Source organism: Brienomyrus brachyistius, chromosome 5 (genome assembly GCF_023856365.1).
Source record: "Brienomyrus brachyistius isolate T26 chromosome 5, BBRACH_0.4, whole genome shotgun sequence".
Lineage (NCBI taxonomy): Eukaryota > Metazoa > Chordata > Actinopteri > Osteoglossiformes > Mormyridae > Brienomyrus > Brienomyrus brachyistius.
The window spans coordinates 32,385,899-32,401,248 of NC_064537.1; the positions used below are offsets into that span (position 1 = coordinate 32,385,899).

The 15,350-nt window shown below is 41.9% G+C and overlaps 1 protein-coding gene across 2 annotated transcripts; it reads left to right on the forward strand.

Annotated features, from left to right (window-relative positions):
• The first annotated feature begins 1,958 nt into the window (after nt 1–1,958).
• cdc6 (cell division cycle 6 homolog (S. cerevisiae)) lies at nt 1,959–14,331 on the forward strand. 2 transcript variants are annotated; one of them, XM_049015120.1, is made up of 12 exons: nt 1,959–2,036; nt 3,581–3,825; nt 3,948–4,229; nt 4,330–4,529; nt 5,203–5,351; nt 5,428–5,534; nt 5,698–5,837; nt 6,178–6,278; nt 6,514–6,575; nt 7,461–7,633; nt 7,896–8,036; nt 8,430–14,331. In XM_049015120.1, exons 2-12 carry the CDS (start codon nt 3,591–3,593, stop codon nt 8,517–8,519), a joined length of 1,680 nt encoding a protein of 559 aa, XP_048871077.1. In that variant the 5' UTR covers nt 1,959–2,036; nt 3,581–3,590; the 3' UTR covers nt 8,520–14,331. The 2 variants fall into 2 exon arrangements, with proteins under 2 accessions (XP_048871077.1, XP_048871078.1); XM_049015121.1 differs by lacking the exon at nt 1,959–2,036 and adding an exon at nt 2,681–2,770.
• The last annotated feature ends 1,019 nt before the right edge of the window (nt 14,332–15,350 follow it).

Genomic DNA, 15,350 nt, shown 5'->3' on the forward strand with positions numbered 1-15,350 from the left:
GTTTTATTGGAGGCCAGAGACAAATTAAGCCAAGTCTCTGTTCTGCATCTCTGTGTCTTTTACCATGAACTTTTGTGGCTGTATTAACAGGAAGTGCTTTTACTCACATTGAGGGATATTCTGGTTTTCTTTTCCTTTTCTCTCTCTCTCTCTGTCTATTTTTACTCTATCAGTGCTTACAATTTGTTCTGCAGGGGTCATTTCACTTTGACTGTCAGCCATGTTTTTCCTGTTAAAATAAAATAAAACCTCAAACAATGCTTGTTTTGTGTGTGTGTGTGTGTAGGTAAATAATGTGGGGGGAAATATGTGTGGGCGTAATTCTGGCTGCTGCCTATGGGGGGCAGCCAGAAATGGCAGGAACTGTTTCCCTTTTGCATAGTGTCATCAGGAAAGGAAAGCTTGCCTTTGCATGAGATCATAATTCTTAACATAAATGTAAAGCATAATTATAATTCATGGTGCATTTGATTTTGTATGTCTACAGGTTGTTTGCTTGTTCTTCTATAGTTTTCTTACACAATGTGGAAAAAATGCATTTCAACTGATGCCAAGTTTAATTTAAGGATTTGGATCTCTACAACCATAACTGATTGTTTATAAAAAAAAAACTGCAGTGCCTTCCTGTCACAAATGTTTATTTCAACCAAACTTTTGTATCGAAATTCATCATGAAATGGGAATTTAAATGACCAGCCAGAACAAATGTTTTCTGGTCAGTTTTAATTATCTAATTATTAAACCTGGTAATATTCATAATTGTGCATATCCAGCTGTTATAATCTTTAATGCTTTTTTTTCAGTAACAAATGTAGTTTGGCTTTTGTAATATCGTTCAATTGATAGTTCAGTACAGATAGAACACAGAAAATAAATTTTCCTGTTGATATATGCAGGTCATCAGAAGAACGTGATAGTGTGGTGAAACTATTTTAATGATGGTGGAAGACGGGGAGAAAATAATGTGGTAGTTGGGCAATTTCTGAATCCTCAATTTCGGCTTTTTTATCTTTAGGTTATATGAAGAAGAATATCAATAAGACTGTCGATTTATTGTTCTACTTTCACATATATCAGTTTCTAACTGCACAAACAGCCTCCACCATGTCTATATATCTTGGCGTTTTTATATTATGTGACTAGAATTAATTCTTCTATAAGTATAATCCACACACTACAAAAAAAGCCTGGAAGTGTGAACTCTTTTGCCACCATGACACTTTAAGATAATCACCTCTACTTCATAAACTTAATTGTTTCCTATTTTAAATTATTTTTTAAAGTAGCCTAAACTGACACGCTTATATGAAAGTTTCCAAAACAATTCCTGAAATATATATGTCAACTTCATAACTACAAAATCTTTAAACAGGGTTTTAATTTATGACACCAGTTAAGCCCGTAATGCACTGGGTGTCCACCTGCCTTCCTGGGACAGGCTCCTGGTTCACCCTGTGCTGAATAAACGGTAAATCATTACATGCCAAAATGATTGTTTAACTTACCTGTGGAAAAGAGGTACAGAACAGCAGATTTAAGTGGAATTAATAAATGCCCATTTATTACTGTAATAGAACCTCCATTCTCCATCCTAAGTCAATAAGACCACAAAGACCAACAAGGATTGATGATATTCTTTCAAAAGAGTAACTTTTAGGGTTACCACTTGGTCCAGGCAGGGACGGATTACGGACAGGGCCAGTGGGGCCGCTGCCCAGGGGCCCTTGGGGTGCAGGGGGCCCATGAGGCCCCTAGCCCAAAACAATTTGTAACGCTTATCAACAATGTATTTTCGTTTGTCTATTTTAGAGGGCCTACATTCTTTGATCCTCTGCCTACAAGGGCCCCTGACCCTATGGGGAGGGCGTCTGGCTGCCAAGGGCCCTTGAATTGTGGTGGTGGGGGTGGGGGAGATTTTCTATTCTACCTGGCTTCTGATGAGAGCAGGTGTGGCTCATCAGAAGCCAGGTAGGATAGAAAACGTACTGGATAGTAACTCTCCAGGACTGGAGTTCGAGACCCCTGACCTAGTCTATGTAAGGAAAAAACTACTTCAAAACAGAAAGGCTCCTCTGCTTGGCTAAGTGGTTCTGTTCTTGTGCTATAACTGGTATATTTCCTTGATTGAAAGACTCACTGATCTGTTTCACGTTAACTTTAGTGAAGCGTACATGAATACAGGAGATTGACCAATCAGTACGCAGCAAGAGCTCGGCGCTTAAACGAAATCCATGTTTTCTATTGAAATGATAGTTCTTAAATCTTGTCCTAGCTCAAAATATTCTACTTGACATGATTAGGTGGTATCCCAATACATGCTTTAAGAACTAGTATACAAAGTAGACAAAACTGACTACGTATTTCATCCCACCTCAACAAACCACTTGAAATCTCGCGTCAGTGAAACGCGCAAAGTCCCGCAACATAATGGCAGCTGTGTAAAGTCAACGAAGCGCCATAACACGATTCCTACCGATTTATAAAAGAGAACTTATGTTTCTGAAGAAGTGTTGTCTATCCACAAGAGGTGTATCAGATTAATCTGTTCTTTAAAGCTGTTTGTGGTATTACTGTTTTCAACTCTGATTCTGTTATTAAAAATTGGCGCGACGGGATATTTTCCGCCAATGAAATCATTCGGTCCGACCAATGAGAAGCCAGCGCTGGGCGGTGACGTGTTTTGTGTGGATTTCGCGCGAATTCTGCAGCAGGGCTTTTGCTTTCATTCGTCGGCGACGCTGGTGGTCGTGCATTGTTGCTGCTGCGAAAGGTAGGTATGCGCTTCATGAACGATATCTTCGGTAATATTACAGTTTTATACGCCTACCGTAATTCACAACTGGCAAACTATGCTAGGTTGCTGTATATGACTGTTTCTGTATTTAAAGTCTGCGACTGGAAATTAGGACATCCGCTAAAGGCCAACTTATCGGTGTCCGAACTATTTTGCAATGTGTTTCGCGGTAGCTAAACATTTTAAAGGTACGAATGAAATTTTGTATTATTGCGGTGAGAAAACGATCACTAAACACTTTATTTGGGCATTCATTTTAAAACTATACTCGTATAGTAATTTTTGCGACGTAACCTTTCTAAGTAGTTTCGCCATTTCAGGCGTGATCTGCCCCTTGCCGTCTTGAGTTTGTCTGATCTGGTCTGGTCAATAAATATAATTTATATTTCTTGTTTTCAGTAGAATGCATTCTAACTTGCATTAGGCCTATCGGAGCAGAAATATATTTTTTTATGTCAACTGTCATTTTCATACATGACACTTAATCAATGAAGTATTTAGTCATGTTAATTGCTAAGAAAGCAATTTCTCTGACCTCTTTTAAACTTGTATTAGGATACACTTATGAAAACGCATCCCCAGTTTAGTGCCTAGTTCAGTATATTTTGCATTACAGTATAAAAGTAGTCTAGAGACTTAATTTAAGTATTAGTTGACTGCTTTTATTCTATGATCCCACCATGTGTTTTCATAATACAATGTCCTGAACCTCTATCTGTCCTCAGCTTTTTTGCATGTTGGGTTCTGCGTGAAACTTAACGTTTTTCATAATTCTCGTTGATTCAGAGAAACAAAGATGCCCAGCACTCGTTCTCAGAGTCAGCCCACCCTGCAGTTCCCCCGCAGGAAGTCGTCCAGGGTGAACTCCACGCCGAAGAACGTGGTTCAGTCTCCTGACCCTGGCAGCATAAAACTCAATGGTGCTTTGCAACAGTCGCCTTCCTCAAAGTCTACCACTGTGAGAAACGACAAAGGTGCCCCACGGAGCCCCAGACAAGGTGTTTTGCCCCTTAGTCCTCGGAAACGCACAGGTCAGTGCCGGTTTCTCTGAACCCTCAGTAGTTGCGCAGCAGTACCATGCAGTCATCCTACCTTTTCCCCCCTCAGAGCCTCATATCATGCAATCTGTTATGGTAATATTATTGTGTTTCAGGAGATGAAAATGGGTGCAACCTGCCCTCACAACTTAAGGGATCGCCTCCAAAATTGATCTGCCGAAGGTTGCCAGCATCTTCACCCCGCAAGCTGACTTTTGATGAGAACAGCCCAGTGTGTTCTGTTCAGCACAAAGACCCAGCTTCCCCCAAGTCTACCTGTTCTGAGCAGGAGCCATTGAACTCCCACTCGCCCGTAAATTGTTCTTCACAGACTCCCGGCAGCACCCGGTCCTGTCCTGGGAAGCGTGCACCCGTCGTCCGGCTATTTCCCTCAGAAGGTCAGTTCATTTTGCATAACTGGCTAATTCTTGGGCAGTCGAGAGCACTACTATATACATGTATGAACATAACACAATTTGTGACAATTTCCTGTTTCAGAGTCTCTCTATCAGAGTGTGAAACAGGCCCTTCACACAACAGTTCCGGAGTGCTTGCTTTCCCGGGAAGCTGAGCGGGCAACCATCCGTTCCTTTTTGGTGGAGCGGGTGTTGAGAGGACTTCCTTCGAGCCTCTATGTTTCTGGGGCACCGGGCACAGGCAAGACAGCCTGCCTTAACTGTATGCTGGAAGAGATGGAGGTGAGACTGGAGCTTCTGTGATGACAGTAAAAAGAGTTTAAATGATATTTAAACCGGTTATTATAGTAAGTATTAAAACCTCTGTTTGCTTTTGTTTATCAAGCCGATCTGTACAACGTGTGCAAGCCTGTCCCCGCGCAGTGTGAGACAGTCTCTTAGGTTAACAAAAAAGGGCGACAGCAGCACTGTGAGTTAGAAATCCTTGTCAATGTTCGGAAGGTCGCTGGTTTATATCCCTTGACTGACGGTAATCATATCACTGATGGGCCTGGAAAATGCTGACCAAGTGCTCGGAATTTAGGTTTCGCTCTCGGTGCACGAAAGGATACGCAGAACCCAAATAAATACAATGTACCTGTCTCTACCTGTGCTTGTACGAATCGCACAAAGTGCATCCTAAGCCACATGCAAGTTTGGCTGCTTAGCCATCAACATAATGATATTTTGCGTACAGTGAATCTGTAAACTTAATGACAAGTTCGGTCAAATGTTGAGTAGGATATAAACTGCTACTGTTTAGTGTGTCAAATATAAGGTTGTCATGGTTGTGACAGAACATATAGTGTCGTTTACAAATTCTAAAAGCATGATTAATTTGTTGAAAAGGAATATTTTGGATTGTGCATTTCTTTTGGACGCGTTGTTTATTAACATTGTGTGATTTATTTCTCAGAATGATCTTCGGGCTGTGCAGACAATAGTCGTCAACTGCATGACTCTGCGCACTTCCCACTCCATATTTCCCCTGCTGTGCAAACGGCTTGGGGTTTCTGGGGATAACCGATGTCTCGAAAAGCTTCTAACCAAAGCAGGCCCTACAGTGTAAGTTACGCTGCTTATGCCAACATTCTGGTTTGTGACTTTAATGTATTAAGACGCCTCTGTCCTTCTCCTTCAGACTTCTGGTCCTAGATGAGATGGATCAGCTGGACAGTAAAGCTCAGGACGTTCTTTATTCACTCTTTGAGTGGCCTCACCTGCCTGGATCTCGCCTCTGTCTCATTGGTGAGCACTAAGGAGTTATTTCTTGCATGGCAATACTTGCGTTGGTGGGAGTGCAGATTTGGTTTGTGGAACTTCTGTGGCTCGACTGAGAGAAGGACATTTTCTCCACATCCATTTCTCAAAATGTGCGTATGTGTTTGTTTTTTTTCCTTTTCTTTTCCAGGTATTGCCAATGCGCTGGACCTGACGGATCGCATCCTGCCCCGATTACAGGCTCGACCCAACTGTCGGCCCCAATTGCTTCACTTCCCGCCTTACAGCAGACAGGAGCTGACCGCTATAGTTCAGGATAGGCTCTCAAAAGTAAGGATTCTGTATGTTGGCTAAAATTCCGTGCAGTTTATGGGCCACCTGGCAGGTCCTATTTGGCTCTTTGCTCATTTATGTTCAGCAGAGTTTGGTCGGCTTGTCTCAGCTGTGCTCGTGTCCACACTTTGCGGCCGAAGTCGTGCTTTTATTCTGTGAGATTTCCTTGCACTATACTAAGCTACATTTTTGTGGTGCTGTGTATTTTGGCTCCCATGTTGTTGGCAGTGCCCAGAGCCAAAGAATGTCGCATTACTAAGGGGAAAGGAACAAATTGAAGACGTCATGCTGCTGTGTGCTGATTTTGCAAGTCATTAAAGCTATATGTGCATGTCAGGTTCCAGGCAGTGCTGTCTTGGACGCGGCCGCAGTGCAGTTTTGTGCCAGAAAAGTGTCTGCAGTTTCAGGAGATGCTCGAAAAGCGTTAGACATCTGTAGGTAAGTAGTTGTATGACGTCTCGTGTCCTGCAACATAATGGGGCATGAATTCTGTTAAAGAACCTTAAACCAGAAACTTCCATGAACCTGTTTTTAGAGCATGAAATACATTTGCAGCGCCTTGCTTTCCCGTTGTTTTGAAACTTTTGTGCAGATACTGCAGTCGGCCCAGAGACTGACGCTTGGACTAAGAAAATATTAATATGTGACTTTATATTGTGCTGCTTCTTTGTAGGAGGGCTGTGGAGATGGTGGAGTCTAGGGCCAACATGCCTAATCAGTCGTCTGAACAGAGAGGTAGGAGCTGCCAGTGCTAATACTGCACGACATGTGATGGTGATACCGCTATGTCAGGTTATGTGCATGCAGTCGTCACATCTCAAGGACCGCAAATTTTGGTATTTTCAAAAGCAGTGTTTCTTCAATATTTTGAAATGTCGGCAGCCAAATTAGCCGGAGAGCCTCCCGTGGTAAAATGTGCCATTTGGCGAATTTTATATTTCAATACACCACTGTATTCCCGAAGAGTGTGATCATCTGTTAGTAGAAGTAAAGCGTTTCACTCTGTCATAGGAAACAAAACATGGTTCTTTATGTTCTTAGTGTTAATGGTTCTTTTTTTTGAAGATTATCTAGGGTATGTTGCACCACCGTAAACTGTACCGCTCCTGCTTTTGCATGAGCTCTTCTTGCGCTCTCCACGTTGATCATAATCATTTTTGTCTTTGCCGTCTGACTCGGATGCTTTTGAGAAATTTAACGAAAGTTGGTCGGGAGGAGAAAAGCAGAGAAGTAGTGGTCACCAGAACACATTGACTAAACAGTGGTGGGTGTAGGACAAGAGACTTGGGCTGTATAGAAATATTTTGCATTCCACATAGATGGTATTGAGGCAAAGCAAGTGTTGTTGCCACTGCTTTGTGTATGACATCATGTGGTAACACCATCAGCTTTTGATAAGTTCTGTTTTTCAGCTCCTATTTTGCTCTGTAGATTTAGCGATATGTATCCCAAGAAGTTCACGTTAGGATATTTGAAAAACGTCCATTATCTTGCCGCCTTAGCTAATAGCACGCACCTCACACCACCACTGGAGCACTTTTACATTCGGGAACTTGGGCTCTTTCTGTGGTCTGACTCATACTTCCATGTCCTGAGCGTCCTTCTGAACTTCGCCTGCAGAATTACGAGTGAGCGTGCCCCAGGTGGCGCAGGTGCTGTCCGAGGTCTACGGGGATCGTATGGCTGCAGGAGGAGGGGCTGATGAGAGCTTCCCTCTCCAGCAAAAGCTGCTGGTCTGCTGTCTGCTGATGCTGATACGCCAGGGGAAAAGCCGTGAAGTCCATCTTGGAAAGGTGAAGTCCTTGTCGCTGGTTACATGTGATTACATATGACTCGGATCCAATCAGCTGGGGTGAGAGGTGTTCAATGCATCGTATGTTTCTATCCCAGTGGATTGTGATATACAATGCAGGGTGTAAAGCATTCCTTTATGTAGACCAGTCAGAATGACTGAACCATATGAGCCCATTACAGGGTCTAGAAGGTGTTGTACAGTAGAGTATTTAGTTAAGATGAATTATTTTAACAAGCAATGTTTCCATCCCTCTTGTCCAGCTTCAGGAGGCATATAGTCGTCTGTGTGCTGAAAAGCAAGTGGTGGGTGTCGGCCAAAGTGAGTGTCTATCCCTGTGCAGTCTGTTGGAGAGCAGAGGGATCTTCTCCCTCAGGAAGGCCAAAGAGGCACGCCTCACAAAGGTGCGTCCACTGACCTCATTCTTAGCTTGTTCCTTTAATTTTTTCCCACCGTTCATATGCATGTCTTTACTGCCACCTAGTGGTTTGATGTATAGCTAGTAAACCATGGCAGAATAAACCACACCTTAAACTGTCTGCAAAAGAACAAACTTTGAAATGGTAGTGTTGGGGTTTTATACTTTATGCTCTGCACTTATAGACACTGAAATTTTATACATTTTATAGGGAAAATCATTATCCAGGCAAGTATCTTTTAAAACTTTTAATTTTCCAGGCACATTGCAAATATGAAAGAGAATGTTTGTTCATTTCGGTGTGACTCGGCGGGTAGCACCGTTGCATGACTCTGCCTTGGTTGCAGATTGAGATGTTTTCTTTAAAACATCTTTCTAGGTGTCTCTAAAGATTGAAGAGAGGGATGTGGAGAATGCCTTGAAAGACCGCGCACTCCTTGGCAGCATTTTATCAGCTGGTCTTCCATGATTTCTGGACATGCATCAGTTTGTGGCTGGAAATGGATATTTTGTGTGCTTCATGTAGCTTGGTATTTCAGTGGTGTATCCTAGCTTACTTTTTATGCTTTTATTATTTTGGTTCTTTGGCTGGCCAGTGTTTTATTGTCACATCACCTAGTTCAAATAAAGTTGTACAATAGTCTGTTTTAACAATTAGTATTAATATTGCTTTACTTGCAATGGGCAACTGAGAAAATCTGACTTGTATGAAAATGTGCATTAAAATAAGTACAGAGTTCGAACAAGAATTACACCATTCGTGCTTTTCGGTCTGGTGAGCATTAGTTCAAATGAAATTTCAGATGACCTGAAATTGTATGGATGGCTCAGTGGGCAGTAGGGTTGGGCGATAGCATGTCGTTATTATAATTATTGTTCATGTGCAATAATCACCAGGGCTTTAGATCAGTGATTCCCAACCGGGGGTACGCGTACCCCTAGTGGTACGCGAGCACATTACAGGGGGTACGTGGAAAAAATTTTTATATTTAATTTCCCTGATGATGGGTAAATATTATCAGCCATTCCATTAGCTGTGCCTTGGTATAGAAAGAAAATCTATCTGGGATGTGTTGCTTAATGAATAACAAACCCAGCTTTTATCAATGAAAAGAGCAAAAAAAGACATAAACTATTGAATCATCAACACATTTGACAAAGGGGGTACTTGTGGTATGAGAAAATCTCTCAGGGGGTACACAATTCAAAAAAGGTTGGGAAACACTGCTTTAGATGACGGGTGAAATATTTGGTCGGATGCCAGTTTTCGGTACTATACGGACTCTTGTTTGCTCCTGTAATTTGGTAAGCAGGTTAGTAGTATGGCAAAAATATTAATGAGATGCGTTTTGTGATGCTCAAAAGTTAGTGATATGTATGAACTTGGCATTTTTGTTTAAGTTTCATAGGTGGAGCACACCGCGTGATTGCGGTCTGTTATACTATGGTTTGGTATCCTTCAGTGTGATATGCACTGAAATGGCGGTGAAGCAAGGATAAGCAAGGTAAAAAGACGTTAGTGGTGTGGTGGTACTTTTTGCAGTTTAAAATCCGACATTTTTTTTAAACCAGGATATGCCGAATTTATACTGATTGCTGACTCTTGGGCATTGGGCCTCAATATTTTAGCTGTACTACTAAACTGCTTACCAAATTGTTTGCATGAATAAATGTTTGTATGGTGCAGAAAAGCTGGCGTCAGGCCAAATGTTTTTGCCCATCACCTGAAGCCCTGGTGGTTTTTACTCATGCGTGATATAATATCGGTATGATATCGCCGGGCAGCATTGTTAGCTCATACCTCCAGGGTTGCTGGTTCTGTCCTGCACGTGGAGTCTGGATGTTGTGCAAATTTAGTATTGCTGCTCAGAGACATGTAGCTTAGCTAATTGGTATCTGTGAATTGCCCATAGACTGAGCCTGTATTTGCTCTGTGGTGGACTGGCATCCTGTTCAGGGTGTTCCCCAGCCTTTTGCTATATGCTACCTGGGATACACGCCCCCTCATAACCCTGGTTAGTGGTTTCCTTTCATGCTGTTACAGCTGTGGTCACTTTGGAATGTTTCTGGTTTAATGTTGATGCTTAAAATGGGAAATTAGAATTGCATGGTCATTCAATTCTAAATGACAGGTAGTATTTGCATTCGTAAATTGAACGGCAATGCAGAATAGCATATTTGAAACTAGTGGTTTGACACTTTGTGCAGAATTCTAGGAAAAAGTATTACAGCCCCCATCAGGATTATTTCCAAAACAGACTTTTGGTTGTTTCAACGTTTTGTTCAGAGGGTGTACATTTCCCTTTGACCTCGGGCATAAACTTTTAAGGACTGCAGTTGAAAACCTCTGCCTTAGCATGTCTTTGGACTGTGGGGGGGAAACCCCATGAAACCCGTAGGGAACAAACCCCCCCCCCCACACACACAGCCGGAGCAGAGACTGAAGCCCCTGGTCCCACAGGTGGGAAGCAACAGTGCTAACCACTGCACCTCTGTGCCCCCCTGTTTTAAGTGACATATTTATATTTACAAATTCTTAAACCATAGTTGTTGAATATTATATGCATTATAGCGGCATGTGCTGTGTTTCCCTACCTGCCTTAAATTGCAGGTGCATTGTTGTTAGTATGTATTTTAATTTCCAATGCAATGGACGGTATCCATAACACTTCCTTATGTCCATCAATAAGTCCTTTAGCTATTTCATTGTCACATTTTAAGCAATAAAGGTCTGTTTTAACAAATCTGGTTGAACAAAATGTAAAAGCTGTATTTGAATCTTGCAATTTATATAATCTAGTCGTTTGATCCATTCAGTGGAACAAAAAACCAGCTCAAAAGTCGCTGTCGTGTTATAAATACCATAGATGTTCAATTATAACCTCGCCTCCCACACTACAGCTTCGCTGCATCATTCTTTCAAGCCTCAACACGCTTTTCTCTGGTTAACTTTGCATATACCAAGTTACGAGTCCCACACAAAAAACCCAAAAATTGTTTTTTTTTGGTTCCTTTCAAATTCTCTTTCAGTATATGCAAGCGAAATTTCCTTAAGTTAAATGTAAAAGATGTTATGATATAGGAAAAGTAATGTAATAGAAACTTGTGCCATTATAAACAAAATGAAAATGAAATAATTTACATGTATTGGCCAGTTACGGGGGCGGCATGGTGGTGCAGTGGTTAGCACTGTTGCCTCACACCTCTGGGACCCGGGTTTGAGTCTCCGCCTGGGTCACGTGTGTGTGTGTGTGTGGAGTTTGCATGTTCTCCCCATGTCGTTGTTGGGTTTCCTCCGGGTACTCCGGTTTCCCCCCCACAGTCCAAAAACATGCTGAGGCTGATCGGAGTTGCTAAATTGCCCGTAGGATTGCATGTGTGAGTGAATGGCATGTGAGTGCGCCCTGTGATGGGCTGGCCCCCATCCTGGGTTGTTCCTTACCTCGTGCCCATTGCTTCTGGGATAGGCTCCTGACCCCCCGCGACCCAGTAGGATACGCGGTTTGGAAAATGGATGGATGGCCAGTTACATCTGCAGCCTGGACTTTGTAAGATATATGTCGAGCTTTTATTTTCATGAAGTGGACCTGTCACCTCTTTTGTTTATCAGAGTATTTATCATTGCCGTATCAAGGTGCACCGTTCAGTGTAGAGTATAAAAGAGACAACTGTTATCTCTGGGTATCCATGGAGACTGCTGCATAAACAGAGCTCGGAGTTTTACTTACACAAATGTACTGAGGGCAGAAAGATTGGTTCAGTGAGATAGCCAATCAGATTATAGAGGATGTGGGTCCAAGACATTTGATTTGCCAGAATTGATCAAGGGGTGACTTTTTGTGAGACTTCCTTTTATGCCCTGGTTTTGGGTAGGACTAATGAGATGAGGCTGTGAACCAGGTATGATGGTGTGGGTAAGCATACAGTCATGCGAGTCAAGAGAACTAATTTCTGAGGGATAGGACCTCATTGAGAATTCCTGTCAGGTTCAAATGTTCATCATAGCGTAGCTGAAGGAAGGTTCCTAGGGGAGCAGTTACTCTTTGTGCTATAACTCCTTTGGTCTTCCCATTAACAATGGCAGGTCTTTCTTTTTACTGGATACTCCTGAACAGATAAAGGTTTGCGTTTCCATTACTGTACCTTTGTTTTTACACAACAAAGTTTTCAAAGGGATTTGTCAATGTATAAACTCCCTTTGAAGAATGTTAAGGACTAACAACTGTTCCAACAAAGTGAAAAGGCAGTGGATACTATATCAAATACAAATCAAGACACAAGCTAAACCTTGATGGTTCAAATCAGGTAGGGTGACCATATAATCCATGTCGGGGAGGAAGCTAGGACAGGATTTGTAAACTACTATATTAGGTAACAGGGTCTAAAGTTCACGTAAGCACTGAGTTCTTGCTATGTGCTGATTGGTCAGTCTCCAATAATCACATGTGCCACTAATGTTAATGTGAAACAGCTGGATGAGTTTTTCAATCAAGGAAACAAGTAAAAGAGCAAGAGGAACTGAACTATGTAGCCAAGCACAGGAGCCTTTCAGTTTTAAAGTAGTTCGTAAAACCCAAAGTAGCTCAAAGTGTCCCCCTGACATGGGTTATCTGCTCAGGGACATCACAATAAGTGCAGCATTTTACTTTGATTCCTTGTCGCTCAGCAAACTGCCTTGGGTGACGTTGGATCATATGCAAGATTTACTCTGTGCCACCAATCTTCAGACCTGCTAATATTGCATTTGTTTGCAGCCATTTAAGTAGCAATTCATTTCAGCAAAACAGCATTTTGCAAGAATCCAGTAAAATAGCAATGCATCCATACATATTCATAGTATTTATAAGTTATTCATAGTGATGTGAAATAATACAAAGCTGTCACTTGATTGGCTGTTGTGTGAATCGCAGACTGTGGATAACGAGGCAATACTTTATTGCAAGGCTGCATGAAAGACTGGAAGAAATATCTAGTTTCTGCATCAGTGCCACGGACATTGCTAATGTGAATTTTCAGTCCAGTCATTGATGACCATATACAGTTTAAAAATTACTTTAGGAAACTCAAGGGGTTGACAAAATTATGCGAACACCAAATAATATACAAATATCAAGTAACCAACAAAGTATATAAGCAGTCATACATGTCTTGAACTTCGTGTAGTGGGATATTCCAGGTTTTTTCAGGATAAAGGAAGCAGAAATTTGTTTAGCACTTTTCACTCCACAACTTCCCATTACAGTTGGTGATGGAAGTTGTTTCATTCTAATTTGTTTAGCAGTGTTTAAGGGGACATTATCACACTCCAATATGAGAAAATCAGGATAGATGAGTGTTTGCATGACCAGCTCATCTGACAATATTACGCACAAGTTTAATGCTATATGCTACCTGGGATACGCGCCAGGTTAACACAAGATATCACTTTGGGTTATTTTTGTGGCTGTGCTTTGTGTCATGTTTAGCAACCATCCTGTTAAGTGTCTACCAGCGTTGACTTTGCCAATGCTGTTTGTTGGCACAAGTTGCAATGTTTTGAAACTGTTCCTCCCAATGTTTCATTTGTGACTAATGCACCTGTCATTTTGCTGTCATGTTTAGTCATGTCACCATTTGAACTCCCATACTGTTAATTGTATTCAGTTTAATATGACTCACCTGTGGAGTTGACTGTGATTTATCCGTCAACTCATCAACCCATCAGTCTGTCCTCTAGCTGTTTGTATAGGGTCATGGGAGGTCTGCAGCCTATCCCAGGCAGCACGGGATTCAGACTAGGAACACCCTAGACAGTAGGTTTGCTACCCAGTGAGCAACTGTGCTGCCCGTATGTACAACCTTGATTAAATTAGTACATGTATCACTATAGGTACATGGTTTTTAATACATTGATTTTGTCCTGGCCACCCAAATTCAAAGTGCTTGATTCAATGTTTTATGTAATTCCTGACTGAAAAGAATGAAGATTGAAAAACAATGAACATGACGTTCATTGGGGAAGATGGTGGCACAGGAGGTAGTGCTTTCATTCGGAACTGGAGGGTTGCAGGTTCGAGCCCTGGTTCCTCCTGACCCCATCAAAGTGTCCTTGAGCAAGACACTGAACCCCAAATTGCTCCCGGTGAGCAGGTTGGCACCTTGCATGGCAGCCTCCGCCACCGGTGTGTGAATGAGTGTGTGGATGGGTGAATGTGAGGCATGAAATGTAAAGCGCTTTGAGTAGGCGTTGTCAGTTGCTACTTAGTAAAAAGAAAGAAGGAAGAAATCACCATTTCCAAAAACTTTTACAGCTGAGAAATATTTTGTCTTCTTGCTTCCACTCTGATATCTCCCCACAGATTTTGCAAGCATATTCAAATTTAGGGATTGCAAAGGCCATTCCAAAGCCTGTACGTACTTTTTGGATTGTTATCTTGCTGAAATATCCAAGCTCTTTTCCACCTCAGTTTCTTAATGGACCCCAGGGCATTAATTTGCAAGTACGCATTCACCTTTAAAAGCGATAGGCACTCGATTCACAGTGTGAATGCGTACGTATTCTATGTGCATTCGCAGCGATATCATTGTGCATTTTAACCTTTGTATGCCAATTCGTACTTCATGTACGGTTACTTACACAAATGTACTGAGGGCAGAAAGAAGGTTAAAATGCACGGTAGTTCCTTATATCGGCACAAATGCACACAAAATACATACATATTTTCCGCTGTTACATTATTTTCACACTTTTTATGAATCTTTATTTTACGTTTGTAATATTTCCCGTGCCACAGGCTGCCAGACACACACATGAAAAAAATGATCCCCACAATGTCATGACTATACCCATTTGACGCAAATAATGTTTACCATCTCCTGAAAAGGGTGCCTGTAAAAGTCTGGGATATATTGGAAGGTAAGCTAACGTTTGGTACTCCTGCTTGACATGCTGAATGCAAAGTAAATGTGCAGAGATAAAGATCTGAGTGAGTTTGAGAAGGACCAAATCATTATTGTCAGACAGCTCACGCAAGACTTGTGGAGCCCTTACGGTCAGCTATGGTGAACGGGGTGTTGGGTGGCTAAGACTCAGCAATGTCAGATGTGAATGAGGGATATATGTAGCGCATACCAACATAAGGGCTACTGTGGTACAAATGGCGAATAATTGCGATTATCATGTGGCACAACACATGGTACGTGGAGGTTATGTAGACGTGGATCGACTTCTCAGTCCACCACATCCCACCGATGCTCGACATGTTCTTGGACGTCCACATGATGCAGTAGAAAATGAGAATCATGGGAGCAGGTTATCTCC

Coding starts and splice junctions, on each gene's coding strand:
- cdc6 (XM_049015120.1), top strand. CDS start 3,591: ATGCCCAGCACTCGTTCTCAGAGTCAGCCCACCCTGCAGTTCCCCCGC. Junction 5,838..6,177: donor TTCAGGATAGGCTCTCAAAA/GTAAGGATTCTG, acceptor TGTGCATGTCAG/GTTCCAGGCAGTGCTGTCTT. Junction 6,576..7,460: donor TCAGTCGTCTGAACAGAGAG/GTAGGAGCTGCC, acceptor CTTCGCCTGCAG/AATTACGAGTGAGCGTGCCC.